The sequence below is a fragment of the Echiichthys vipera genome (assembly GCF_963691815.1).
Source record: "Echiichthys vipera genome assembly, chromosome: 2".
NCBI lineage: Eukaryota > Metazoa > Chordata > Actinopteri > Perciformes > Trachinidae > Echiichthys > Echiichthys vipera.
This window is the reverse complement of record NC_139827.1, coordinates 15096860-15124685: the sequence shown is the minus strand read 5'-3', so window position 1 is coordinate 15124685 and position 27826 is coordinate 15096860. Positions and strand designations below refer to the sequence as shown.

The 27826-nt window shown below is 38.9% G+C and overlaps 1 protein-coding gene across 1 annotated transcript; it reads left to right on the top strand.

Moving 5' to 3' along the window:
* Positions 1-2288: 2288 nt before the first annotated feature.
* On the top strand, positions 2289-27310 carry pik3r5 (phosphoinositide-3-kinase, regulatory subunit 5). Its single transcript, XM_083933377.1, has 18 exons — positions 2289-2409; positions 10921-11036; positions 14956-15071; positions 15206-15274; positions 15743-15881; positions 18241-18310; positions 18828-19002; positions 19944-20112; positions 20240-20308; positions 20452-21353; positions 22038-22163; positions 22324-22455; positions 22630-22723; positions 23248-23324; positions 24282-24375; positions 24670-24752; positions 25338-25453; positions 25979-27310. The coding sequence occupies exons 2-18, from the start codon at positions 10937-10939 to the stop codon at positions 26127-26129; spliced, it is 2682 nt and encodes an 893-aa protein (XP_083789503.1). The 5' UTR covers positions 2289-2409; positions 10921-10936; the 3' UTR covers positions 26130-27310.
* Positions 27311-27826: the final 516 nt, after the last annotated feature.

The following is a 27826-nucleotide window of genomic DNA, read 5'->3' as shown; positions in this document are numbered from 1 at the left end:
AACTGATCTCTTACATTTTTTTTTCACTTTACTACTCATCAGACTTTATTTTCATGGAACCGCCTAACTTTTCCTAAAAATATGAATCTAATGCTGTATAATCCAATGTAACAATGCATCTTTGGATGTTACACTGAGTAACATAAAAAATATTTTGCCAAAAGGTTGTTTAAAAGAATATATTATCTAATGATTATCAACTTTCCTTTCTGTATTACATTAAAGTTTTTAAATGATTAAAATCATGGTGTTCATTCACATAATGGTGTATTGTAAATAAGCTTTTGAAAATGTACAAATGTTACTCTCCAGTCAGAAACTGTGTAGAGCTACACAGGCTGAAATACTGTTACTGTTTACGGTCACTGTTTTGTATGGTTTGTCACCGCATTTCCTCACTTCAAGAGAAGGGGAATTCACAGTCGCATTAATACATGAAATGTAAATGACAGTCAAAGCAGGAGGGGGAAGTAAGGTCAGTGTTTCCCTAACTGAGACAGAGAGAGAGAGAGAGAGAGGAATAGAGAGAGAGAGAGAGAGAGAGAGAGAGAGAGAGAGAGAGAGAGAGAGAGAGAGAAGGAATATGGACTTCACCAACTTTGAGGAAATAAGGGCCAAGCATGCACATTTAATTAAGCAATAGCTAATAGCAGGCCATGATACCATGTGATTATATCACAGCCAGGGGTAGTTGTTCGGCCCGAAACAAAGAAAACAGTGAACAGGTTCCGAGGTGGTTGCTATGGTAGCCTACATAAGCAGCTATCAAATGCTATTTCTTAAGAGAGTATAGATAACGCCTTCAGTTTCCCACCATCTGACGGCAAAGTAAAGTTGTGAAAATAACTCTGTACACGGTGCGGACCGACATATGCCAGTTTGACATAGTGGCCAAATGGTCCATCACATGATGCCATGGGGGCCAAACAAGCCTTTTTTCCATTGACTCGCGTGACGAAAGAGACGTCTGTAATTCAGTGGATACATTTTTTGAGCGTCGCAATCACCTGTGAAATCTAGTTATTATAATCATATAATACTATATAATAATATAATATAAAATCTAGAAGAGCTGTATGATTAAATAATTTTCTTTAAACGCCCATTTTGCGGGCAGATGAACTCACTTGTGGCAGTGATTACTCTGGATCTACTACTCTGTTACTCGGCTTGCAAAGTTGGTAGTTAAGCGACAATGTCACAGGGGAAGACAAAGAGGGGAAGAGACGCGCTGGTCTTATAACCTTCATGACATCATAGCTGGGGCACAGGGACACCTGTGGAGTTCGTTGGGCTCTGGTCCAGCGGGAAAGAAGGATTTGGGTTCAAATCCAAGAGTTAACATCCAGGTCTGAGTCTCCATGTTGGCCTCTCTTTTGTTTAAAAGAGTTTTCTTTGTATAGAGAACCTTATACAATCCCAACACACTGCTATACTTATTATTAGTCACATTTCCATTATTATCATATATGTCATTGTTGCTGATGGGGGAAATGTTGGATCTCTGAGTGTTGTCTAGACCTACTATATATGGAAAGTGTCATGAGATAACATTTATAATCAACCAATCAATATCCATTATTAAACAAGGTACAAAAAAGTCACTGAGATTTAAAACCCTTTTTCTCAAGAATGACCTTGCCAAGATGGCGGCACAAAAGCAGAATGGTTACACACAAGACACAAATAAAATACAATTACACACAGAAGGAAAAAAAAGAGTGAGATGACAAGATTACACATTGCAATGATAAGATCCAATTGAGCTTATATCTCTGTCTTTTATAATTGTCTTGAATTCCTCAATGGTTACGAGATTTGTACTTTTGTTATTGTTTGCACTATACATAACATTTAATATTATTATTATTGAATAATAATACCATGGCTATGAACCAGTCAGCACAGTACTACCAATACTTGCCTAGCTTAAGAAAAATAATGAACAAAGCCACAACACCCTAAACAAAGACACTTAACTCACAAGTGTGAAAATAGCATGAAAACAAACACGTCAAACGGATGACTTCCTTTTAGGGGCCAACATCCCTTCAAAATCCACATGCAACCTCTCTGACACACACGCATGTAGAAACGCATTCATTTACACTTCCCACTTATACACACACCAGCACCCTCCCTCATTGTGCTCACATGCACCTCTCTCATACACTTCCTGTTTGTGAGGTGCAAAAGCCTTTGAGCGCAGTAGAGAACTACAACCAGATACCAGTGGCTGATTTCACTCGTTTCGTTGCACTGCTCCGTCGTGCCCAGGATGTGGGTTCATCTGTTAAACTGTGATGTGTGTCATGAATGAATGGCAGTGGCACTGAGCTGGAGACACGTTGCCTTGGACTCTTGCAGATACATATTCAGAGGGTATGGATGCTGGGCTATAAACTGCAGGTAAGACAACTGAGGCAGTATATTTTATTTTGAAGGGCATCTGCCCCCTGCTCTGTGGGCTCGGATGGAGATGGCAGTCACTGACACATCGGAGAGTATCTGAGCATATGATGATTTAAAACAATATTCTAACAAATGATTTGGCTTCATCGATCTATCACATATGACGGTATATTGACTCGTCTTTACAGGTTGTTTTGTCAGTCAACTTTCCATGTCATCTTGTTTTTTCTCATGCAAACGTGTTTTATGACATCAGAGTTTGTTTCTCTGCAATGTGTAAGCCTCGGGTGTTTGGTTTACTGTCAGAGGAGCTGATGCGAAGGACGCAGAAGGACATGTTAGGCGCCTGGTGGTCGATCTCCCTTTATAAGTCTGTCTGTATCTGTAAACAGGTCCAAATTATTTATGCCAGTGTGATCTATTGATGTCAGATATCTGTGTCAGCCTTTTAAACTGCACGACAAGCTGATACGGGTGCATGTTTGTAATTTTAGTGCCTGTAGTTGGTTTAACAGAGCAGGTGAAGTGTAGTTGAGTTATGTATATGCAGTTATAATTCAATTTCATAACAGAACAAATATTATCAAACTTCAAAATGACAACCAGGGAAGCAAGCCTAGAATCCTTTAGGTATCCACAAAGCACAAATTCAGATTCACACGACAGTCTATCAGTGGTCTCTTACAGCTCCACCCCACAGAAACTCTACTGAGCCAACGCCTGAACTCAACATCCTTTTTTACTACATAAACCAAGCACCTGTCAGCCGCATGTGCATGAAACGTATGATAATCTTAAAAAGCCTCAGTAGGCGCCTTTTGTAACAGAGCTGATATTTTTTCCAAGTATCCTAACTAGAGATGTTTCTGCGACTGAAGATGACAAATTGTGGCCCTATAGTGATATTTTTTGGGCAAACTACAATCCATACGATATACTGTAGACTGTCATTTTACTTATTCACCCAGTTCAAGTCTTAAACTAAACAAGTTATTCACAGAATTAGCATTGCACTCATTATCGACAGTTACAACATCAGAAGACCATGTTGTGATGGGATCACACCGGCTGTGACGCCAAGAGCGTCATGTGGTGGGACGCCTCCCACACTTCGCAGCCCCTTGCCTGGATCACACCCATTTTCGAACTCTGCATTCATTTTCAGCGTCTATTTTATCCCTCACATTCATCTTCTCTTTCAAAACCTGGCTTACATTATCCACCACAACCACAACACTCCAACGTACAGATTGGTTTTAGCTCTACATCCCCGGATTTTTTTTTCTAAAATTAAAACTTGTAGCGTTCAGCCCCAACACTGACTCAAGTGACATCACTTGAGGCAAATTATCAGACTTACACAGCCCCTCTGAAGCCACAAAAGGCTTTATACAGCCTTCTTTGCATATGTAGCAGTATTCTTCAACACCTGTAAAGAGTTCACCTTTAATTCTCAAGTTGAAGTCCAAGTCAAGACTCAAGTCTTTACAATTTCATTTTCTTTTCAAAGCTGTCTTATGTAAACATGTTTTTAATGATCTTAATCTAAAACTGGGTCTTTTCAATACATGAGTCAAATAATGCTGTGTGGCTATGCAGGATTTGACCAAGTCAAGTCTTTAGGATGTCAAGCCTCAAGTCCTTATTTTTGTGATTTTGAAGTCTCAAGTTTCAAATTGACATATTCAACTGTGTTCTGGAGGGTGGAATTGATTACACAAAAATGTAATTGACAATTTGTTTAATTGACAACTTTTTCTCTTGATGGGGGTCTGACACATAATGAGTCTTAATAAATACCATTACAATCATTTATCACCAAAACAAAACCTTAAATGTACTGAACTCCTTGTCACTTTCCTCCCGCCTGTCCGATGACGATAGATTCTTCCTGCGCAACCAAAGGAAGGGATCATCGTTTCTTCTTAGAAATTGTCCAATTACACAACAAGTTTGAATACAATCATCTCCTCCTCTTGAGAAATAACAACTGCCATAGTAGGTCATGTGTCAGGCATAAAATAACAAAAAAAAACACACATTAATGATGTGGATTGAAGGAAAATATTATTTTTATTTGTATTTAACCTTAATTGAACCAGGATCTTCAATTAAGCTTTGTTGTTTACCACGGATATCAGATATGAAGAGTTGAAGAGAAGGTTGTTTTTTTTAATATTTAGCAGAGGTTGATTGTATCCCAGTGCAACAAGTGTTATTCACAACATTGCTTCCTGTTTGTCTCTTTACGGCTGTGGTATCAGTTAAATCATCATTTTCACCTTTACGACACACACTTTGAGGTCAACACCCCCGTGTGTGTTAACATATGCATCTCCACACATGCAAAACACACCTGTTGTTGTAAACAATGTATTCAGGGATGTAAGCCTTAAAAACAAAAAGTGTTTTTACCCATACCACATTTAAATAAAAGCAACTTGATATGGTTTTCTGCTCGAAATCATGGAATCTGGATCCTCATCACTGAATGATATTGTTCAGCGTGAAATAGAGCTGACAAAGAATCATTTAGTCTTGTTTGTGTAGCAGAGACACCACTGGCTCCCTGCTGCTTGAAGTTAAGTGCCATGATCTGATATTACAGTGCCTGTTATTATTTATGGTAGTTTCATCATATGTTTATCAGGATTTATTAAGGAAGTGAAGACCAAATGTAATATCGAGTGGCTTTCTGTTCTGTAAATGGCAAAACAACCCCTGTGTTTTTGTACTGTTGTATATTATTATATTATTATTTTTAATATTATTTTATAATATTATTCTAAGCCAATACTCCCTCTATCAGGGGTGGTAGCAAAGCAAATCACAATTAAGCCTCAACTGTTAACCTTTAAGTCTCCAGAAATTCTGATGATCTACCCTCGTTTCCACATTTAAATCACGACGACAGTAGTAATAAAAAGTTTTTCTTTTCAACACGAAAACCATTGTAGCCTGCTTACACAGCCTCTGCTGGTCTGCCACATTCTAGTAGGTTACTAAGTTTTGCTTGCATTGTACTAAATCGCCTAATCGTTTTTCAGAAACAAAACGTATCTTCGCAATACAAAGATGCAAATACTTAGTCAAAAAATCTGTCTAGGTCGAGTCTTAAGTCACGAATATCAAGTCAAAGAGTCTTTTATCAGTACTAGTCAAGCAAGTCTCAAGTCTTCTCACTTCTGTAGTTGCACATACTGTAGTTCTAATTAAATACATTTCACATGAAGAAAGTTATTATAAGTACAGCAAGACATTGCAGTAAAAGAGAGAGTAAAAGAAGGAGTTCAAAATTACATTTGATATACATTTGTTTGTTTTTTTCTAAAACTGCCTGCAGAAAAAAAAAGCTTCCAAAATCAAGCTTCAAAGTTTATCCTTGAACTTGGGAACAGCAGTTGATGAAACAAAAAGTGGAAATTTCAACATCTGCAATTCCATGACAAGTTGGCAAACTCTGTCGGATGATAAAGATCATGCGATATGATAGCAAACACATACGTTTTAGCCTCAGTGATGTGTTTTAATGCTCAGCTGGTCCATTCAGACCGGTGAGTTCTCACCTGTAGCGGTTGTTTGAACTAAAGGGAAGGACTTAGTTACAGTAAAACAGTAAAACCACATACTGTACATACATATCCACATACACACACGCCCTCCTCCCTGGTCTGTGGGAGTATATCTGAGAGTCTGATCACACCACAACAATAGGGAGGCACCTGCTTCCTCAGCTGAGCAGGGAAGCTGTCTTCCTGTTAGGAAGCAGTTGGTAATGGGATCAGTGGAAGAGATGGGAGGCTGCCTGCAAAGAGATGGAAGAAGAGGGAAAAAAGAGGACAGCATGATAAAAAGAAAGGCACAGGTGGAGGTGCTGGCACTGATGTTTGTCTCTCTGTCCGACCATTATTGTTATTATTATTGTTATTATTATTATTATCTGCTACATTCCACTACTGCTTCTGTTTACTGTTGTGCTGTCTTTCGCTTGTTCCCCCTTTTTTTACGCTGTCATTGTAAGTATCTTTGGGTTCTTGAAAAGAGCTAAAATAAATGTATTATTATTATTATTAATGCTATAGAGACTGATGAACAGGAGGAAAACATCAAAGAAAGGAAGGGTCTCTGTAGGAATTGGCTCATCTGTTGTAAATCTAGTTGTTCTTCCACTACACAAGCACTGCTTGTTATTGTCTGACTGTTGCAAGTTGCAACCTATGAAAAAGTGGAAGTGACCTTATTGACTCTTTGGGATGTGCTGCATACATCCTCTTATGAAACACCACAGACTCATGCATTTGCAACACGAGTAGCAACTCTACGTAAACAACTATAATGACACTCTTGAGTTTGGACTGACATTCTCAGTTAAAATCCCAAATGAGTGTATATTGTAGCACCGCTCATGGTGCCATGGCAACCTATCCTTCTGCTGCTATGTTCATTAGGTGTGACGTTTTATTATGGAAATTGACCAATAAAGCTTGTGTAGTTATTGAATTTGACTATATAAAATAGGTATATCAAATCTTTGTGACATGTTTGTGTCTAACTTTTCTTTAAGAATAAAATAATCCCAACTAACCTGATGTTGACAGAAGAACGGTAAATACTGATAGGAACAGCACTTTCACTGCATCGTGCCACCGCATATAAGGTCTTTGCTTGTTTTATTACCTTAACACGTCTCCATTGAACCCTATCCTGGATGTAGGAGTCATCACGTCTCTGACTTATTAGTTCCTTCCACTCTAACCAGGCTCTCATCCAGCTCTGTCCAACCCTGACAATGACCGGAGCCCTTAGCACAAGTGTCCAGCACGCTCTGCTCTAAACTCCTAGTCAGTGCCACTCGGGGACACCTCTTAGACACAATACCTCTCTGGGGAGGAGGTGCCGCTGAGAAAAAAAGGCTATATGATGTGTTTACCTCTGAAGCTGTTTGTATTGTTGTCGAATGGCAACTGTAGGAAAAGAAGTGAAGTGGTGGGGGATAATTGAGCTTCATTCCTCTGCCCTCCTGAACTCGGGTTTGCACGAGCTTCCTGCCCCTGCCCTCCACCAGCGTTAATGATGAGGTCTGTGGGTCAGTTGTTTGTACAGTGTAGCTTATTTTGTGTGCCGGTGCTGTATATGTGTGTTGTTGTTTGTTTGTTTTAAGATTTTGTTTTGGTAGTTTTCAAGCCTTTTATTAGATAGGACTGTGAATATTCTCATTTTTCCAGGTCATCGTTATCCCCAAAGAAATTTAAGTCAAAGAAACTGGACTTGGTTGTTTGTCTAGGAAGATGTTTCACCTCTCATCCAAGAGGCTTGGTCAGATGCGTAAATGAACTGAGGCAGGCTCTTGGATGAGAGGTGAAAGTATTCCTAGACAAACAACTAAGTCCAGTTGCTTTTAACTTAAATTTTCTTTGGGGATTAGATAGGACAGACCGGAAATGGGGTGAGAGAGAGGGGGAGACATCCAGCAAAGGGCCGCAGGTCGGTGCCGCTGCCTAGAGGACCTTCAGCCTCTTTACTGTACATGGGGCGACTGCTCTAACCACTGTGCCACCGGCCGCCCCTATATGTGTGTTGTTTGTCTTCACTTTTTATGTTGTCTTTTAAGTTTGTCTTTAAAGGTATAGTTCAACATTATGGGAAGTACACGTTGCTTTTTTGGTAAGACGTGTCCGGTGTCACACTCAAGTGCTAGGATTAGCAAGGTGTCAAAGCTTACGTGATATACTGGAACCAGATTTGTTCAGGTCCTATCCCCTGACCTTAACCACTCGGGCTGCTACGCAGGTTGGGTCTTGCCAAGAATGAAGTAATCTTGTAAGCTTTTTTTGGCAATATAATAGAATAAAATAGGATAGAATGGCCTTTTTTTATAATTGTAATTGCATTACAACGAAATTTGGAAAATCGAAAGATCAATATCACTTAGTATCCGCAGCTGGTTAGCTTATCTAGCTTAGCATGAAGCCTGGAAAGACTGGCTCTGTCTGATGATAACAAAATTCACCTGCTATCTAGAGACATTCTTAGTTTTGGAAAGAGGCAAATAAGCATATTCTCCAAAATGTCAAAATACTGCTTTAAAGGGTATTGTGTGTATGTGTGTGTGTGTGTGTCAGGTAGGGTTATTGGGTGAGCGGGGGCGTAAGAGAAAGTGAGTCATTCATTAACAAAATTAATGTAACAGCCTGCAGTTATTTCTAGTTTTCATGTGAAATGGGGAATTTGTCATGCTCTGGGGAAAGTTTGAGAAGATGTAATCAGGCAAAAACCTGTTTTGATGTCATCGCTTATTTCAGTGCACTGACTTCACACTGTAAGTACTTAGTTAAACACACAGAACGCTTATTTTTCATCCCTAAGTGCATTTAGCTTTGATTAATTCAAATGATTTTGTTTTTGAGAAATTGGCTATATATGTCACACACAAAAAACTGCTGAGCTGGTCAAATTAAAAACAGCAAATCTTTTAAAAGCTTCTTTAGGGAAGTATAGTTGTTTTGCTTCTAAAATTTGAATGTTTCCCAGTATTTGCAAATGTGCATATATATATATATATATATATATATATAGTATATGGCAAAACTCTAATATGAAGAAAGACAAGCTTTACAAATATGTCAACATGAAAATACAGTATTGCATTATCAACATGAATGTTACAACATCTTTAATTCCAGTATTTGTCTAAAGTACCAACATTTATCATACTGATGCTTTCACACTTTTTTCAATTTTTGTCTGAACGGGCCCCATTTACATCCCACCACACAATCACTTGCAGCCAAAAGCACAATTACTACATTCACCTTTTAATATGCACATAATAAACACAATTAACGCCAACAGCATATTAAGACATAGATTAATCTAGATCTCAACAGGATTTACAGTACAGGAATACTTAAAGCCGACAGCACAACAGCTACAAATATATTCACCCGTATCTCAACAACACAGGATTTAAAGCACACTCAAGCCAGTGGCACATAAATAAAATATTCATACAATACACATAGCAGTGAAACGTGGTATGGAATTTATCTGATCTGGGCATTCTTTCAATATGCAAGCAGGATGGATTTGATAATGAAGCAGTGACACGGTGGATAGACATATGCACTGATTTTCAACATGGTAAAAGTGGGGGATATAAGACCATTCGTGTGATAAACAAATGAATTAATTCTCAACTTCTCCAAACCTCAAACAGCTTGACAAGACAGTGTTTCCCTAACAAATGGTGTCAGGGCAGCAACATACTATATGCCATTGTGTTGACCACCACCTGCTTCTTTACATAGGTTATTTTGTGTCTGAGACCTTTGCTATCTTCAGGGGAATTCCAAAACATACAATGTTATAGTCACCACCGAGGAAGAACACTGTTTTGATTATACTGTATATTTTTTTTGGAACATTTTCCTTGGTTTGGGTGGCAGTCTGTGTTGACTTTTGGTTTTGGTAGGTTGGGGTCGCTTTCAAACTGTGTCACCAAACACCTGCCATCATGGACCGTGATTAATGTTGTTTATCTACCCTAAAAGATAAAACTGACTCTCGACTCTTTTAAGTCGCTGGTGGGATGTCCCTGGTATCTTGTTATGCATATTGCTTAAAATGAGATGTGTTTATAACAAAACTGAAACAACTTACCACACCTGGGTTATCCTCAGATGCTGCATGAGAAAAAGCCACATGCACTGATTAACTGAAAGTTATAAAATTGAAGTTCAGCGCACCCTGATGAGTCAGTGGTGTTGTAGTCATACTGAAATAATACATTTGACTGTTCACAACGTCTCTCTTATCCGCAGCATTGGTTTACAGCTCTGCCAAGCGTGGTACTGAATTTGAAATTACTGGGGGTGTTTTTCTCCATACGATTCCATAAAAGTCATACTGTGAAAACTGGGCTTGTTTTGGCTTGCTTAAATGTTGTTGTTAGTAATAGATTTCCATTATGTTTTTTTACACTGATTACACTACATCTCCGCACAAGTTTCAAAAACACTGTACAGCCGATTGTTTGTGGCAACATCTGGAAAGACATAACTGACATGAAGCTTGAGGGTGTTTGTTCTTGAATGATTTAATATTTTAAAGTGAATGTGAATCTTCTTCAACATTTTTTTAGGGCTTTTCACAAAACAGTTTGAGAACTGGCGTCATCATATGTGTTGTACTGCACGCAACATTTCAGGAACTATATGGCAACAAAACAGCTATACAAGCACACCTTGTGTTTTTCCCTTCCCCTTAGAAATCTCCCTTTATGGTTTGTGTATCTTCTTATATTCATTTTCATACGTAATCATGATCTGTCTTCATGCAAATCAGATGTGATAACACATACTGTTCATGAAAGGAGAGGGACATGTTTGTGTGCATGTGAACAATGCATGCACACATACAAATTTGAAGATAATATTCTTCAGAATACATGAATGGAAATGTATCATATTTTGATACTTAATATCAGCTCTGCCTCCCGTCCCTACACAGAACCTGAGTGGTGAAGATGCAGCACACCTCATGCACAGAGGACAGGATCCAGCATGCCCTGGACAGGTGTCTGGATGGGCTGAGACAAAGCCCCACAGCAGCACACCACTGGAACGGTAAGTCGAGCTGCACTAGTAATGACGACTAAAAAAGAAGACGGGAGATGGTGTATCACTTATGGTGTTACGTTAAAATATCAACAATATTTCCCCACAATTGCTGAACTTAATACTTTAGTAGCAATTAGTAAAAACAAAAATAGAGGGTGCATAACTCCACCAACAAGCACCATCAACTAAATGTACTCAGAGCAGATTAGATCAGTCAACCTTTTCATGGCAGCCTTTTTGACGTCATAGCAGGAAAAGCATTTGTATATTTCATACCGTTAATGATGGCTGTATTCCATTTATTGAAGGTCTTTTGTTGGAACACTAGGGTTGGGTGATATGTTAAAATTTTCCAACTGGCCACCCTCAGCCCATCAACTGGCAATTGAAAAAATATTCACACAGGCGTTTGCTCGGCTGCTCGCAGCGGCTTTCCCTCATTCTTTAGAGGCAGACCACTAAATTAGCAAAAAACAAAGAGACAAAAATTGCCTCCAAAAAACAACCAACAGATACTGTGCTGTGAAAAAGATATATTAGTATTGCTGGTGGTGCACACAGTTACAATGACTGAGCAGTCTTGTGCAAAGGCTTACTGCTATTGCGTGGGGTCAAACCTGTAACCTTCTGTTTCTTGGATATGTATAATTTAGGCATGGGCATTTTAAGTAATTTCCATATTCAAGTTCTCATTAAAGTATTATAGAATACTTGCCTAAAAACCCTTACACGAGAAAAGAGTCCTAAATGAGTTTCATCTTAAAGTAGCGTGGGATCATCACAGTTATTGTCTTCATTATCAAACAATCACCATTGTTAATGAAAATCCATCTGACATGACTAAGGTTAATATAATGTTGACCAACACGTTAATGTTTTGGTTTTATTCACATTATGTTTAGTCACATATATTCATGTTATGTTATGTCATTCTAATGAAATAACCACAAGTCATAATGTAAAGCTATAATATAAAAATAACTGGCTTACATACCCTTAAATGAGTTGACTTTAGTTAGTCTTTAGTAAGTTTGAATATTATGTTCAAACTTACCTCAACTGATGGGCAGCCCAGTGCTGCAAGGTCAAAACACTCATGTTATAAATAAACATAAATAAAATAACGTTTGAGCATGTTGAACGCTGTTGTAATATTATAACGTCACTACGCGGTGGTTGCTGCTTGGTGGTTGGCATGAGCCATTGCCATAGTAGCACATCATAACGAGACATTGACAGTTACAAAGTTGAAGAAAAGTACTTTGAACAAATACTGAAACCAAACCCTAGTACAAGTAACACATTTTCTAAGAAATATCAATTGTAGTTTACACATTTGAATATGACAGTAGCTGCATACATTGCTGACTTGATCAGAAGGCAGTTGTTTGTTCTCACTCAAAGCAAGGGCAGAGTGTGACAAACCAGCATGCGGGGTATACGAGTATATGATAGTCTGAGTTTGTTGGTGGTGACACTTTTGCAGTCAGATCATCAGGGGACGCATTACATGGTACTGCAGGAAGTTGTGTGAATAGACAGCTGGGAGGAAGTGGTGGTGCATACCGCAGTGTGAGTGAGGCCTCATGGGGCAGGAGTTACTGTGGTGCAGGGTGTTTAAAGAGGGCAGAAGATTTAATCAGTCTCCCACGTGCCAACCAGTGCCAGATTGAGTAACGCTTACTAACATAAACATCTTTTATACAAGTTATGATGTGATGTTGACATTTAAAACTTCCATTTTCAGGGATGTGTACATTTTCTAAGCGTGTGATTACATTCATATGAATTTAAGTACTGAAATATTCAAATACACAACAATATAATTTTAAACTTGCAGCTTTATTTTCAGTGCTAGCATCTTAACAAAATACTGTATACCCATAGAGTTCTCCAGTAATTACTCATGATGTAAATGCACCTTTGATCCATAAAGATATAAGATAGAACTCCTGGGTGCAGAGAATTGTAGAGTTTCGTGGAAAATATTTCTGTGTAACCGAAACAACTGTTGACCTGTTAGTTCCTCGGAACCTGAGCTCCTTAGAGATGTAGTCAGAGTCGTTCGGGGCAGATTGACCTACCCCAAATTTGCTAGTAGGAGGTTCCACTTGACAGGCACTCCAGTGCACTTTGCCTGGTTGGAGGTCCCAAACTTCGGACTTCCCATGTCACTTGAACACAGCATTAGCAGCGCAAGTGAAACAGAGCAACGAATGACAGGCAGGAAGCTTGGCAAATAATTTTATGCAGACCGAATAAAATGATGCTTCAGACTTTTATCAGAAATATATGAGAATTGAATATTGATGATTGATTTCAATACCTGGTGGATTTCTTTTACATTTTAGTGTGCCATACGCTTTTAAGATTACAAAAGAAAAGTATAAAATGCCAGAAAGGTAAGAATTGCTTTAATTGAATTGTTTTATGTTTAGTGCCAAAACGTCTTTTTGGGGAGTTCACCGTAACTCTGTTTTCTTGCAACAGGAAATCTGTCCTGCCAAAACATCCTTACTGAAACACTGAACAAAGGGTTATAAAACACAACTCTGAAGTGCACCAGCACTGACAGTTATAGACTTGAAAGTCCTACTGTGAGTAGTTGCAACCCAGCCTTTGTTCCGTTACAGTCTAAACACAAGATTGTCTGACAACCACTTCATTTACAAGACGTTGTATATGATGATATTTGATGCACTTTTTATTCCTATTGGCTATGATTTGTTGGATTTCAAAGCTGGAATGAAATGCCTCATATCTATTCAAGTTTCTGATTGCAATAAATAGCATTGATTGTTGTTATAAATGATGTGCATATAAGCCCATTGGCTAACTTTGATTCAGGAGTTTAACCTTGGGCTGGTTCCTGTATGCATCATCAAAAACTAAAACCAATATGGTCTGTGCTCTCAAAAGGTCTTACAAATGTTGCTGCCCAATGTTGGCTCTGGGGGAAAAATACATTTGTACAATGTCTCTTCCCCATGGAACAATGCACAGAAGGATTAGAAATTGTAGGGCATGATTAATTGTCCCGTTTTATGGTACTTTTTAACCCAGTCTTTCTTGAAAAGTAGATTTTACTCACAAAGACATTTAAACCTGATTACCCTGCATGTGTACAATGATCATTTTAGCGAAGGCATCCTTTTTTATTCAACCTACTGATGATTATTCATTGCCAGGTGCAGTGTGGCACAGCATTGCTTTTATCAACAGAGCTTTATTTTGAAGATGTTACGGGTAAACTCTAGTATGACATTGTCAAACCAAATCACATATGTGAGTTACTCTGAAATCCCTTAGTTCATTTTAAAATTTTGAATGGCGCTATCAACAGTCATGAACTAAAATGCCTCAGAACGCAATTGGATAGACTTACAATAAGAGCAACGAAACACACAACAGTGTGAACAGATAAGCTGTGATGGTATCAATATTTCAGAGAACGAGAGTTTCCATCAGAATTTGAAAGTAGTCTCAATGGAAAATACACATCTGCTAGCTTCTCTTTACTAAGCTAGGCATATGTTCACCCGTTTAGTGTCTTACGTGAGGGACGCCAAAAACTAGGCAACACATGTATTTTCCTATAAAGAGCAAAGGCTCCGCAAGTTGTCATTCATCATATCACACTCGTCCCATATGAGAAAAGCGGTTGTGATAGGCCAGGTCTGGCCGGCTGTATCTGCCAGAGCCAATAAAACATAAGCTTGCAGATTCTTCTGACCAAGGCTGGGTAAACTCAGGGCTTGAGAGGTAACAGTAAAATAAATGATTGTCTTTTAGGGGTTGGAGCAAAGTTTTTGTGGTGAGGTAAGGCATGTGACTTCTGTATCTACGTATTTCTATGTTTAACTTGTGGCTGTCTGTGCATGTTGAATTTGTGCACTAACATAAAACCACACGTGCTGACTTTCAGTGCTGATGTGCTCGGCGGGTCAGTCAATGAACCGCTGGAGCCTTGAGGAGCTGGTGAAGAGGGACCCTGAGAACTTCCTAATCCTCTTACAACAGATCATTAGGAAGACCAAAGAGGTGAGGGGTCAAATAGAGCATATCGCTGTAGATGTCATGTATTAATGTCTCATTGCTGTGAAACTGGACTAAAATATAATCGCTAAATATTTACCCATAATCACTGCTCTCTTTGTGTCTGTCTGTGAGTTCAGGTTCAGGAGCAGTGTCAGTATGAGCTGGTGGTTCCCCTCGCTATCATGTTCTCATCCACGTTGCTTCAGGTACAAATCCTCATCCATTTCCTTCACCTATCAATACCATTCATAGTGTTTCACATGTGTAAGAGCACTCTCAAAAGGATCGTTAGTTCCTAAATTCAAAACCACTATGACGTTTTGCTGATGTGTTACTGTGACAAAAGCTTCTAACACAATTGTAACACATACTGGCTTGACAACAACTATTTGGTTCATAAACATTGGTTCTATTTTTCAGTCAGGCTGATTTAAATATCAAGTGGTCCAGATCAGTCCGCAGAATTAATGATATACGTCAAAAGGTCCAGTTGATGTATTAAATGGGTGTCATACATCACATTAAAAGGTTTTATTCTAACATAACTGATCCATCAGGGTTTAATACAAAACAGTGAGTTATTACATCATCAGTTGGTGTGAGGCAAACCTCCTCTCTACAACAGAAGAAGCTGAGGATCCCTACTAAAATACCTTATGTTGCCTTGGTTGCAGACACCATACTGTCCTCCAGATACAGAGCTGCTGGAGGAAGCAAATGAGGTGTTTCGCTGTTTCCTCACCTGGCCTGAGCCTTACTGCAGTGTGTGCAGAAACCTTCTCTCCACGCTACAGCTGGAGATCAAGGCCCCAGGTATGCAGATGGGTTCAATTTGTTAAGGTTTTCCATTTATGTACCAGTCTGCACTGAGTCTCTGAAACACTATTTTTATCTTTCAACCCTGGTAATCGTCTCCCCCTAGTGACAAGTCAAAGAAATGCATTTAAGATGATGCCAATGCAAAACAGGTTGCTGCTAATGCCACAATCACCAGTAGCAACAACATTTGCAAAACAACAAAAGCAGAAGCCACATTCGAACACCTTTGTTGAAATTTACAGGAAGGGCAAAAGGAAGTTCTTAAAGCCACATGAATAAATAACCTGCCACTTCTTATAGAATCAACAACAGCAGGATAAAACATGCCCAAAGTAGACAACACAGAGATTAGTTATTCATTTATTTATCAAATTAATCAACAACTATTTTGATAAATGATTAATCAGTTTGAGTCATTTTTTTAACGAAAGAAAAGATTGCCTGATTCCAGCTTCTTCAATGTGAATATTGTCTGGTTTTATACCTCCCTGCCCTTGGGAAACACTGATCAACATTTTTCACCATTTCTGACACATTACAGAACAAACAACTAATCAATTAATCGAGAAAGTAATCAACAGATTACTCGACAATAAAAATAATCTTTAGTTGCAGCCCTAAAGCAGTGCTTGCTGAGGCTCTTGCTTGTGTTGTAAAATGAGTTAATGAGTTCCAGCCAAATAGACCCCTTTCAAAAAAGACATTTTAACAATGTCACAGCAGGAAAAGTGTATTTAATAACATTAACAATGACTGCATTACCCTTCAGGGGAAGTCCTGGTATTGTGCATGCTGGAATATCTTACAGACGCACTTAATACAATCAGATTCAGACTCATCTTTATTGTCATTATACTTGGTAGGCTGCAATGAAATTTGATATGGCTTCCTACCTTACACGTATCGAAACTAAATAAAAGTAAGTAAAATCAAAGCAGAAACAGAAATACAAATACAAAGTCAGTAGGAAGCAGTTGGCAAATAGTGTGAATGTACAAAAATGCTTTAAAAAGTGTTTTAAAAAATGTATATTTCCAAAATTACAAAATGTTTTTTATAGACCAAAGTTGTAAACATAAACATTCTAAATGTGCCCAAGTGTGATTCCTGTTGCAGTGAACGTGAATGACATCAGCTGACAGGAAATTCACAGGGACCAAGGCTGTTGCCTAGCAATGGAATTCCATTAAAAAGGTCTCTATACTATAGGTTATAACTCAGCCATCATTAACATTATCAACTCCACCTGCTATGAAATCAAAATGTCTGCAGTGGAAATGGTCCATCTGTGAAATGGTACCATTTCAGTTGTAAACATAAACTTCTAAAAGTGCCCCAGTTAATTTCCTGTTGCGTTGTACGTGAATGACAACGACTGACAGGAAGTAAACAACGACCCATGCTGTTTCCTAGCAACGGAATTCCATTGAAAAAGTCTATGAATGAGTTATTGCAGCAACTCACCTGTCTGAGGGTCTCAACGTCCCTCTAACGTTAGCTAACAGTCCGCTCGGCCTCGCTGTCCTGCTGCACTCATCAGAGTTTTCAAACATTTTGCAGTGAATGAGCTCTCTGCAGTCATCAGGGAAAAGTCCGCACTGAAGGTAAAAGTTATTTGGTGAATGCAGAAGTCACTGCTGAATGATTCACTGAGACATTTTTAGCATTTAGCCTGATCCAGCGTTCACCTGTTGGTGACATCATGGGTACATTTGATTTGTGTTGTACTGGCCGGGTGGTGCGTTTAAGTGATCAAGGTAGATGGCGAGGCTCAATAACAACCCTTACCATAAACCATAACGGTGCAATCATTTTTAATTTGATCGCATACCCCCATGATGTCGCACATAGCACTGCTGAAGTATCTTCTTTTGTTTTTTTTTGTTTTTTCTCACAGTTTATCGGGACTATTTCATGTGACTTGTTTTAGGCTAGAGAAGTAATCTACAATGGTCAACCTTTGATAAAATAAAATAAAAAAACTTTACTAAAAGTACAATTACAGATTTGAAAAAAAAGTAGGCAGGCACAAATGGCGACTTTGTTACAGTAAGGAAAGTAAATTAAATCCATGAAATCCACCCCTGATAATAGTTAGCCAGTCTTAAGCCTACTTTGATAAGTAACACTTCTGAGAGCTGCTTTAAATTTCCTAGCTTTGATCAAATAAAAAGACAACTGCGCAGTGGCCAACAGTATTACATGTCTTAAATGCTGAAACTTAATCTGCCTTTGTTTTCTTCCATAAGGAAGGGAGGATCGTTGACGTGTTCTTGATGAGTTGTTCATTTAAATTTAAATTTAATATACAGAAAATATATAATAATTAAATATTTTTGTATTTTCCGTACAGGGATTTCATTTCAGAGACTGGCGAGAGAAGAGCAGTTCCTTAACACCCCTAGCCAGTGCTCTAAGACAATGTAAGTTCAAAGGATAAAATTCAAATTGTACTCCCTGTGAAATGTAGAACTATAGAATATACTGTATGTACAATACATAATTATGGCTTCATAGAAGAATGAAAACCTCTTCATGCTGGTGATATTCAGATATAACTGACCTCTGTATATGAGTGCAGGTGTAACACTTGTTTGTACAGCCTTGTCTTTGAACAGTGGCATGTTCACAACAATGTATTTTCAGCCCAGACTCAGACTGTGTGTTAGCTTTGCACCTTCTGCTTTCCAGTTAAAATTAACCGTTTTTTTTCATACACTTCAGTGGTTCACAGTAACTTTATCTGATCTGATACCAAACTTTTAAAGTTAACTGAATAGCACTTAGGTGGTTAGCACCTCCTGACCTGGAAAGCCCCTTTTCATCCCCTTTACCACACACCACACACCACCACCACAGCATCTGTTTGCATCTTCTGCCATGTCAATTTGTGTACATGTTCATATATTACCACTGACGTTATCCGTCTGCTGCCTGCAGGACCGTGCTGCTGATGAACCCGTGTGAGGTGCCCGCTGACTTTCTCTCAGTGGCTGAGCAGCTCAGCCGCATTCAGCACTCGCAGAAAGAGACCTACATCACTCTGATCAAACATGCCTTCCAGTCCACGTTAGGCAGCAAGTACCCTCTGCGTAGTATCCATAGTGCCCTGCAGGTATGTGCTCAGAGCTCTGGACTATGGAATAGAATCAGTAGCTAGTCCTCAAGCACAACTGAATTATATTTTGAGTATACCTTTTTTCTTTTGTAGTGGGGGGTTACATTACAGAATCAATTGTTATTCATATACATACATTCATATACATGGGTGTCCTATCAGTTAATTTTCAATTCAGATCAATTTAATTTTATTTATAGTGCCAAATCATAACAAATGTTATCTCGGGACACTTTACAGAGTAGGTATAGACCACACTCTATGACTTATTTATGATTTACATAGACCCAACAATTCCCCCATAGAGTACGGTGGCAACGAAAACCTTCCCTCTAACAGGCAGGAACGTCAGACAGACCCAGCTCTGTGGGGGACGGCCATCTGTCTTTACCGACAGAAATACATTCCCTTAAAACCCCGTTTATATGTATTTCAAATTAATACCAGCTGTTGCTGTACAGCACAGCCTTTTTAACTACACGCCAAAATTATGATAAACCCTACAAAAACCTTTTAGAGATGCAGGTTCTGTGAACATTTTTTTTAACGACAGCTGAAAACCTATGTATTTAAATTGGCTTGATCTATTTTTTTTTCTTTGACAATCTTTATTTTGACTTTCACTTATAAAATTTATCATGCACTGTCTTTTGAGTAGTGATGTTCAAATGAAGCGTCATGAACCATTTTAATTATCTTCTGAGACCACTAGATGAAGCTCTCTGTTCAACAAAGGGTTGAAAACACACCGACTTACCATTCATTGAGCCCTTTTATTTAAACCAAGAGCTTCATCTAGTGGGGTCAACAAATACAACCGATGGTTCATGAAGCTTCATTTGGACATCACTACTTTTAGTGTCTAATTTATTTGTCTATTTGCACTTGTTTTAACGTGTTGCTATAGTTTATGAATATTATGAATGTGCTTATTGCAGGTAAAAACTGTGAATGAATTGGGGGCGATCTTCTCCACGGTGAGTGATGTCTTAGAGACGGCCGCTGCCATGAGTGACCCTTTGAGGGCCCGCAGTCATATGATCCAGGGACTTGAGCAACTGAGAGAGAGCATGAGAATCCCTGCATCCAATGGAAGGACATCTGATGGTAAGGGGACAGGTTTCATGAACTTGGGGATGTATATGCCGTGTGTCATGTCATATTATTTCAGTTTAGTAGATAGTGCTCCGATAGCTTATTCTTTTTTTTTTTTTGCCCTCCCCATCCCTTGCAGGAATGCTACAAACTCTACCCTTGCCTACAGCCAAATGTTACATGTTTCACTGGGAGAAAGATAACTTTGGTAAAGTATTTACTTTATTGATTTATATACAGGAATTAGGTTTTTGCTGATAGAGATTAGTTTTCCCATGATATCTATCCCAAATGTTGGTCTTTTCTTGGTTTCTGGATGTGATTGATATTTGTCTATCTTGATCCTTGTAGATGTTCTGAACACCCTTTTGGAACATGAGCCAGATGACCAGGTCAATACTGGAAAGGCTGATGAGGAAGAGGAGGAAGACATCGATGATGATGATGAGGAGGAGGAGGAGGAGGAGGAGGAGGAGGAGGAAGACAAAGAAGAGGAGGACCACGGAGTAGAATTGCGGTCAATGTCTATCATCCCTAATGGCTGCAGCACCAATCATCGTGCCTCCACCTTCTCTACCATCTCCTCCATTTCCACTGCCTCAAAAGACTCCATGTTCTCCACCTTGTCCATCACCTCAGAGTCCTACGCTCCATCTCTCCTCTCGGTCACTTCTGGTGTTGATAGTGACTACTTTGAAGATTCTGACGACTATATCTGCTCCTCTCCCGTTGCTGAAAAATGTTCGCCAAAATCTATGAACAAAGCTTCGGCTCGGCTCAGCCAGCACTTATACCGGCTCTTCATCAAACCCAAGAGCCCTCGGTCGCTATCCCGGGCCAAAAGCTTAGGAAATACAGAATCAAAAGACATTTTAGTGGTGCGAGAGAAGCGCTCCAACTCTCTACCACAGCAAGTCCATTTGCGTCATCCTGAGCCCTTCCTCCAGCCACAAAGTCAAACTCTCAGACATGTCTGCTTCCGAAGGAGGCCCATTCTCAGCAGTGATGAGGACAGTATAAATACTACGCTTAGGGTGGTGGTGTTTGGTGCTGATCACGTAGCAGGCAAGATTGCCCGAGCCTACAATAGCCTGAGGAGGAAAGAGAGTGCATGTCCACGTCTCAGTAGGGCCTTCAAGCTTCAGTTCTACTTTGTACCTGTGAAGAGGGATTCAGCAGCTGGGCCGAGCAGTCTACGGTCTCCTATTCCTTTGGTTCAAACTGTAACTCCAAAAGGTGCATCCCTGTCTAATGTAAGTAGAAGAGCACTCCAACAAAATGTGATTCATCATACAAGGTTTCGTTTATAACATCACATTTACTAAGCTGACAAATGTCACTTTTCCACTGCATGGCTTGATTCGACATTATTTGACTCGCTTTTTTGCTTTTACATTGGCAAAAGTTATGAAAAGTACCTGTTACTTTTTTTTGGTAGGTTTATGGCAGTTCCGAGCGAGCTGTGCTGATACTGGAAGGTGGATTTAACACACTGTAGACCACTGTCTGGTCAGAGAGAACCATCAGTAGCGCGGCACAGGACATCCTGCACAACACTTGGATTTAAATAGCCAAGCTACCACCAACAGCGTCCTCTTTTTTTTATTAATTCAACCCAGAATTCTAAAACTAGCAGCCCAAAAAACTATGCCATGCATTGACCAAGTGCAGATCCTCTGTTTAGTTGTCAATGAAAGGATTCAGTGAGTGTCACGTTGAGGATGATGTCATGGCAGTGTCATGCACCTCACTTTGGTGATCAAAATGGCATTGCGAATGAAAAGAGAAAAGTACTGGTACAAAAAAAAGGGATTCGTGTCAAGCAGAGCTACACCATGCAGTGGAAACACATCAAAAGAATTGTACGGTACCAAGCAAAGAGAGAGAGAGAGATATGAGAACTCCATTGTTGTAATAGTTGTTGTTTTTTAACACAGGATCTTCACTCCACGGGCTCAGGGGACAGCACTAACGACATTGCCCATCTTCTTGGTATGTTGGACCCTTGGTACGAAAGAAACACCCTTAGCCTGCTTAACTTGCCTGCCAACGTCGTCTGCCAGGTACAACTGGAATCTAACTAATCTCTGTTACTCAACCAGAGAATCGTTATTATGCAGATAGATGAAGCCTGCAGCACGTGTTTTAGTTTAGGCTATGTCTACATAAATCATCCTGCTGTTTAATTGTATGAAGTGCTTTATTGTTCTGTATGCTCTGCAGCAAACCTCAAAGACGGAGTCAGAGTCATATGATAGTTCATATGAGCAGCGTCTGCCCATCCTTGCCGACTTGGTCCTGTACTACTGCCGCTTTGCTGCCCGGCCAGCTCTGATCCAACTCTATCAGGCTGAGGTCAGACATACTTTTACACACACAGCAGCAATACTCTACATGCATCCAAGGGACTTAAAAAACATGATAATAAATAAATAAACCATGGAATCCAAGCCTTGACATCCTTGTGTACAGAAATAGGACCCTGGTGCTTCCTGGGTCTTATTCCAAAATTGGTCTTTGATGTTGCAGTTGACGTTAGCTGGTGGAGAGCGGAGAACAGAGGTGTTTGTCCACTCCCTAGAGTTGGGTCACACCGCAGGAACACGAGCCATAAAGGCCATGGGTGAGTGTGACACAAAAGTCAGGGACACACGCTTATCCTAGCAACTGTGCTGCAATAAATAAAATCCTCCACTTTTTCCATGCAGTGAAATGCATCATCAGTTTTTATGAGGTTGAGACTGGATTACGTTTACGATAGCAGAACATCTGTTATTTTTATATCATGATTAAGTCTACTTCTACTTTCCTAGTTTCACTTGTTGCCACCATTTTAACTTATGATTTTCAATTTCCTTTTTTAGAAGTTAAAATTCTGAGTTGCAGCTGTGAAAATGACATTGCTTTAGTTCATTACTCACAATATTCTTCACACAAAATGATTTTTTATTAGTTTTTGTCATGCAACTTTATGATCTTCATTGAATGCTGTCTATAAATATATAATATCTTTGTTTCACAAAATCTGAATGTTTGTGGTCATATTTTAAAGTATTGTAATGATTTCTGCACTATTTTAAACAGTATAACTGAAACACTGCTCTCATGGATCTTTAATAATGTGTGTCTTTTTTTCTCTTTCTATAGGTGCTGCCAGTAAAAGGTTTGGTATTGACGGTGACAGAGAAGCAGTGCCTCTTATGTTGGAGGTGGTGTACAACAAGGTAATATTGTGATTTTATTCCCTATCACAATTCATGCCTTCAAGCTGCATCTCTCGCGAAAAGTATTCACAAGTGCACAGCAGAAAAACATCCCATTACCCCTTTCGAAACAATGTAGGTTCTCCTTGTTTACCCTCACTCAACTGGTTTCGGTCATGTTCACTCCTCCACCCACAGGAAATGACCCATCAAAATTTTGTGACAAAATACAAAGTCTGCTAAAAAGCCATGAATATGTACCCTGTCCTGACAAAGCAAGAACATTTGCCTCTGTGGTCCCTGTGGTATGGTCCCTGGTAAACGCGATATGTCTCTTTACCGATGTTATTCAATTACTTAATTTACATTTATTTAAAAATCCCTGTAGTAGTCATTGTAGGCAGCAGTTATAATCTTTAAAAGTCCCATCTTGTAAAAAGAGAGATTTTGGTTCTTTTTTTTTTTGATTATGAAGCAGGTTTCGGTGTTATTTAAATACTGTGAAAGTATCAAAACACACAATTTCACAAAGAAATGCACACCGCCCATGTTCAGAAACCGATTCTTTAAACGAGCCATCAGGACTTCTGTATGGTTATGATGTTACAACTGTACTATATATAGGTTGAAAGGGCCGCTACAATGTGGTTACAGTTATTTCCCGGCTGCAATGACAATGCAGAAATGCTGAGAGCACAGATGCGGAAGACCTGAAAATGCTGAACAGGGGTGGTGGGGCTTAAAGAGACTTGCGCTTAAAGAGAGGTTGTATACAGGTATATTCAGACTGACAGTACGAGAAAAATAATTAGTTTTTTGAACATTAAAGCATGTAAAGATGTTGTATTAGAGCCTAAAAATAAAAGTATGAACATGAAAATGAGCATGATATGGGACCTTTGAGGGCTTTCTCATTTCCCAGTTTTAGTGTTTTTCCAAAACAGCAATAATCGTATCCTCTTTTCTCCTCCCATTCAGGTGGTGATTAGTGGGAGAAGCCAGTGGAAAAGAGAAACCAAAGTCTGCACGTCAGTAAACTTAACCAAAGCGTGCAAGAATCCTGAGGAGCTAGGTACACTACTGCCACCGGCTACTATAATACATGGCCAAGTCACTAAACTGTGCTTGATGGAGACAACAAATTAGCTGGGGTTTAGTTTCAATACAACATAATAATTATTGTTTATGGTGATATGGAACATTTTTCATTAGCAAGTCATTAATCACATAGGCACTGTATATTCTGTTGCCCCAGCTAATGTTAAATGGTAACTTGATATTTACCTTTTGATACCTGCATTAGGTGATGATGAAGCAATTACTGTCTGATGTGTACTCATAATTTAACTAAAATGATCTCTGTCAGACTCAAAGATGGAGTGCCTGCAGCTCACAATGACTGAGGTCCTGAAGAGACAGAACTGTAAAAGCAAGAAGGGCTACAACCAGGTGAGCTAGACGTGACTTCAGCCTGTTGTGGTGGTTTGTGGTTTTAAAAAAAACACAGCAGCATTAGTTAAAGAAGGAGACATCAATACATTCTTATAACAGTTCAAACTCATCTCTCCGGAATCTTTCATCTCATGTACGCTGAGAACAAAGTTTTCAGTCTGACAGCTTGATGGAATAAAATGCCACAACACAGGCAAGAGACACGTCTGTTTTGCTTGTGGGTGTTTTGGCAATAATATTATTTGCTCAACATTGTAACTTAAGCTCTTAAAGTCGTTTAGATGCAGTGCTTTTATTTACGGTAGTCATTACACACCTCAGCAGAATGCAAGGGTATTTAAAAGATTGGGTTTTTTTGTACCTTTAGGCTGTCTTTACAACTCGGGGACAAAAACAAGTACTTCAAAAACAAAAGTATAACAGCTCAGACAAGCTGCAATAGCAGTGCATATCATGTCAAATGCAAATACAAATATTGCTATACAAATATACAAATATTTTGGCACAGTTGTGTAATAATTTTATATCAAAGTATGTGAAGGTACGAAGCATTACATTTTGCTTTGTTCTTTCCTTTTGTAGCAGCTGAGCATGACAGAGGTGAAGGTGGACAAGGTGCAGATCAGTGGGGCTGGAAACACAACCTTTGCTGTATGTCTGGACCAGGATGAGAAAAAAATACTGCAGAGTGTCACCAGGTGTGGACACAGACACACACATACACACATTTTTTTTTATAACTGTGTGGACCCTAGACAGAGAGAGGGAGAGAGAGAGAGAGAGGGAGAGAGAGAGAGAGAGAGACAGAGACAGAGACAGAGAGACAGACAGGAATTGATGTAGACGTACACAGTGTCTGGAAACAAGTGGTACACCACCAACTCTTTAATCTTTCACGTAGACCAAATTAATTAGTCAAGTGATGGTATTGTAGCCCCTGTAGACATGCTTCTCTAATCTTTTAACTTCTTTAACATGATGAAAAATGATTCAAAAAAAATATATATACAGTATATCTTTCACATGTCAAAGGAATTATTTCTCATCTAATAGACAGGCAAGACAGGCTTGTTATTTATTGTCTAAGGGAAATTACATTTCACCAGAGCCCAGTTTCCACTCAGGAAACATACATGAATAGGAATAATTACACAGATTTTTACTCTCAACCTTCGCAAATTGTTGTAAATTCTAACCCATGTATCCCTCTCTGTCCCACATAGATGTGACATATCAGTGTGCTATAAACCTGACAGCTCCACTGACTGGCGGCTAAGAAAAGCCTCGACCTACGCTCAAATCCAGCCTCTCAACCCCACCTTCTGCTCTCTCCTCTGCCTGCCCATAGTCACTTTCAGTGGGGCTCTTCCCTAAGACCACTGACTGAACCAGTGGGTTTAGATGGTTTGAAGGAAAACTCCTGTAAACTTTTATCCTCTGAAAAACAAACACTGGCTGGTCATGAAGTGCATTGTGCTGTAGTCAAATAAACACGATGGCGGCCTCAAACAGCAGTGGGATGCATCAAGCCCTGTGACCGTTAAGTCAAATACATACCAAAGAACCCGAGAAACGGATGAATAGAGAAACATTAGTTCTAATGATGCGCAGTCCAGCTTTCTCTGTACAAAGCAATCATTAACTGTTGTTAAGGAAACTGATTCATTCCACAAGTTTCAGTTCCTCTTTTCCTGCTGACAGAGAAGTGACCATACCACAGTAACTTCAGAATGTCATTTGGTCAAACAGGGTAAATCTACAGTACAGGCTCTCAGGTGTGATGGCACCACCAATATGTTAAAATGGGTCCTACTGAGAGATGTAATATAAAAATGAAGACATCATGTTGGAGTCGAAGTTTTGAGAACTTTTCTTATGGTCACCCGACATGGAGAAACATTTTACACCTGTTGACCAGACTGTACTGTGTAAAGCCTCCATTAGAGGTGTTTATGGAACTATATCTATGAATGGACACTATGGAATAACACAATATGTAAATATCATGTTTGTAAAATATTGTTTTGCATGCTATAAGTTGAATGCTACACTGTAATGTTTTAATGTCTGTTATGCGTGGGCTTAGTAATAACATTTCTTCTAGGAGTTTGAATGAAGTCACTGTTTTAACTGGAGTTATAAATATGACCAGCAGGGGGCTCTGTTGACATTCTAACTGACTTCAGTTGAAGTAGAGACTACTTTAACAATCACTTTGTAATAACTGTAATGGAATTTATATAGAGATCATACTTTAGCTCTTGCAAATTGCTAACCTTTATGTAATCAATGGCACAGATAAAAAAAAAACATAAGTTTGATATTGTGGTGCTAAAAAATACCTTTATTAAAAATAACTGATTCATTGCACTTTGCATATTGAAAACTATGACATTCAAATTGTGCGTGTATATAACACACACACACACATATATATATATATATATATATATATACAGTATATATATTCTTGCTGTAAAGGGATAATACTGCACATGCACCATGATCACCTGATCGAGACTGAAATTGTTGCATAAATATCTTGTATGGAATTGGAGCGCTTGAACATTAGATTAATGAATTAGGTACTTTTATGTTCAGATAAAGGCCCTGTGTGGGTTCTCTGATGAAAATATGACAAATGCTTATTTATAATTGTATGTTTAATCAGTCTTCATTAAAATATTTTTCTTCAACGGGATTTAAATTTTCACCTTGATATTTGCCTTCATTTGAAAAGGTGCCTGTGTATGCTTGTACCAACTTCTTATTGTGTGTAGACACATACAGCAGATACTGATACAGTTGTGGGATGTAACTGAGTACACTGAATACACAGGTGCGTACCTTACATACAGTTTTGAGGTACAATAACTTTTATACCAGATTATACATCTACTTCAATACATTTCAGGGGCAAATTATTTTACATTTCACTCCTTTAGACCACACATATATTACAGTAGCATCTATCTATTTATCCATCTATCTATCTATCTATCTATCTATCTATCTATCTATCTATCTATCTATCTATCTATCTATCTATCTATCCATCTATCTATCTATCT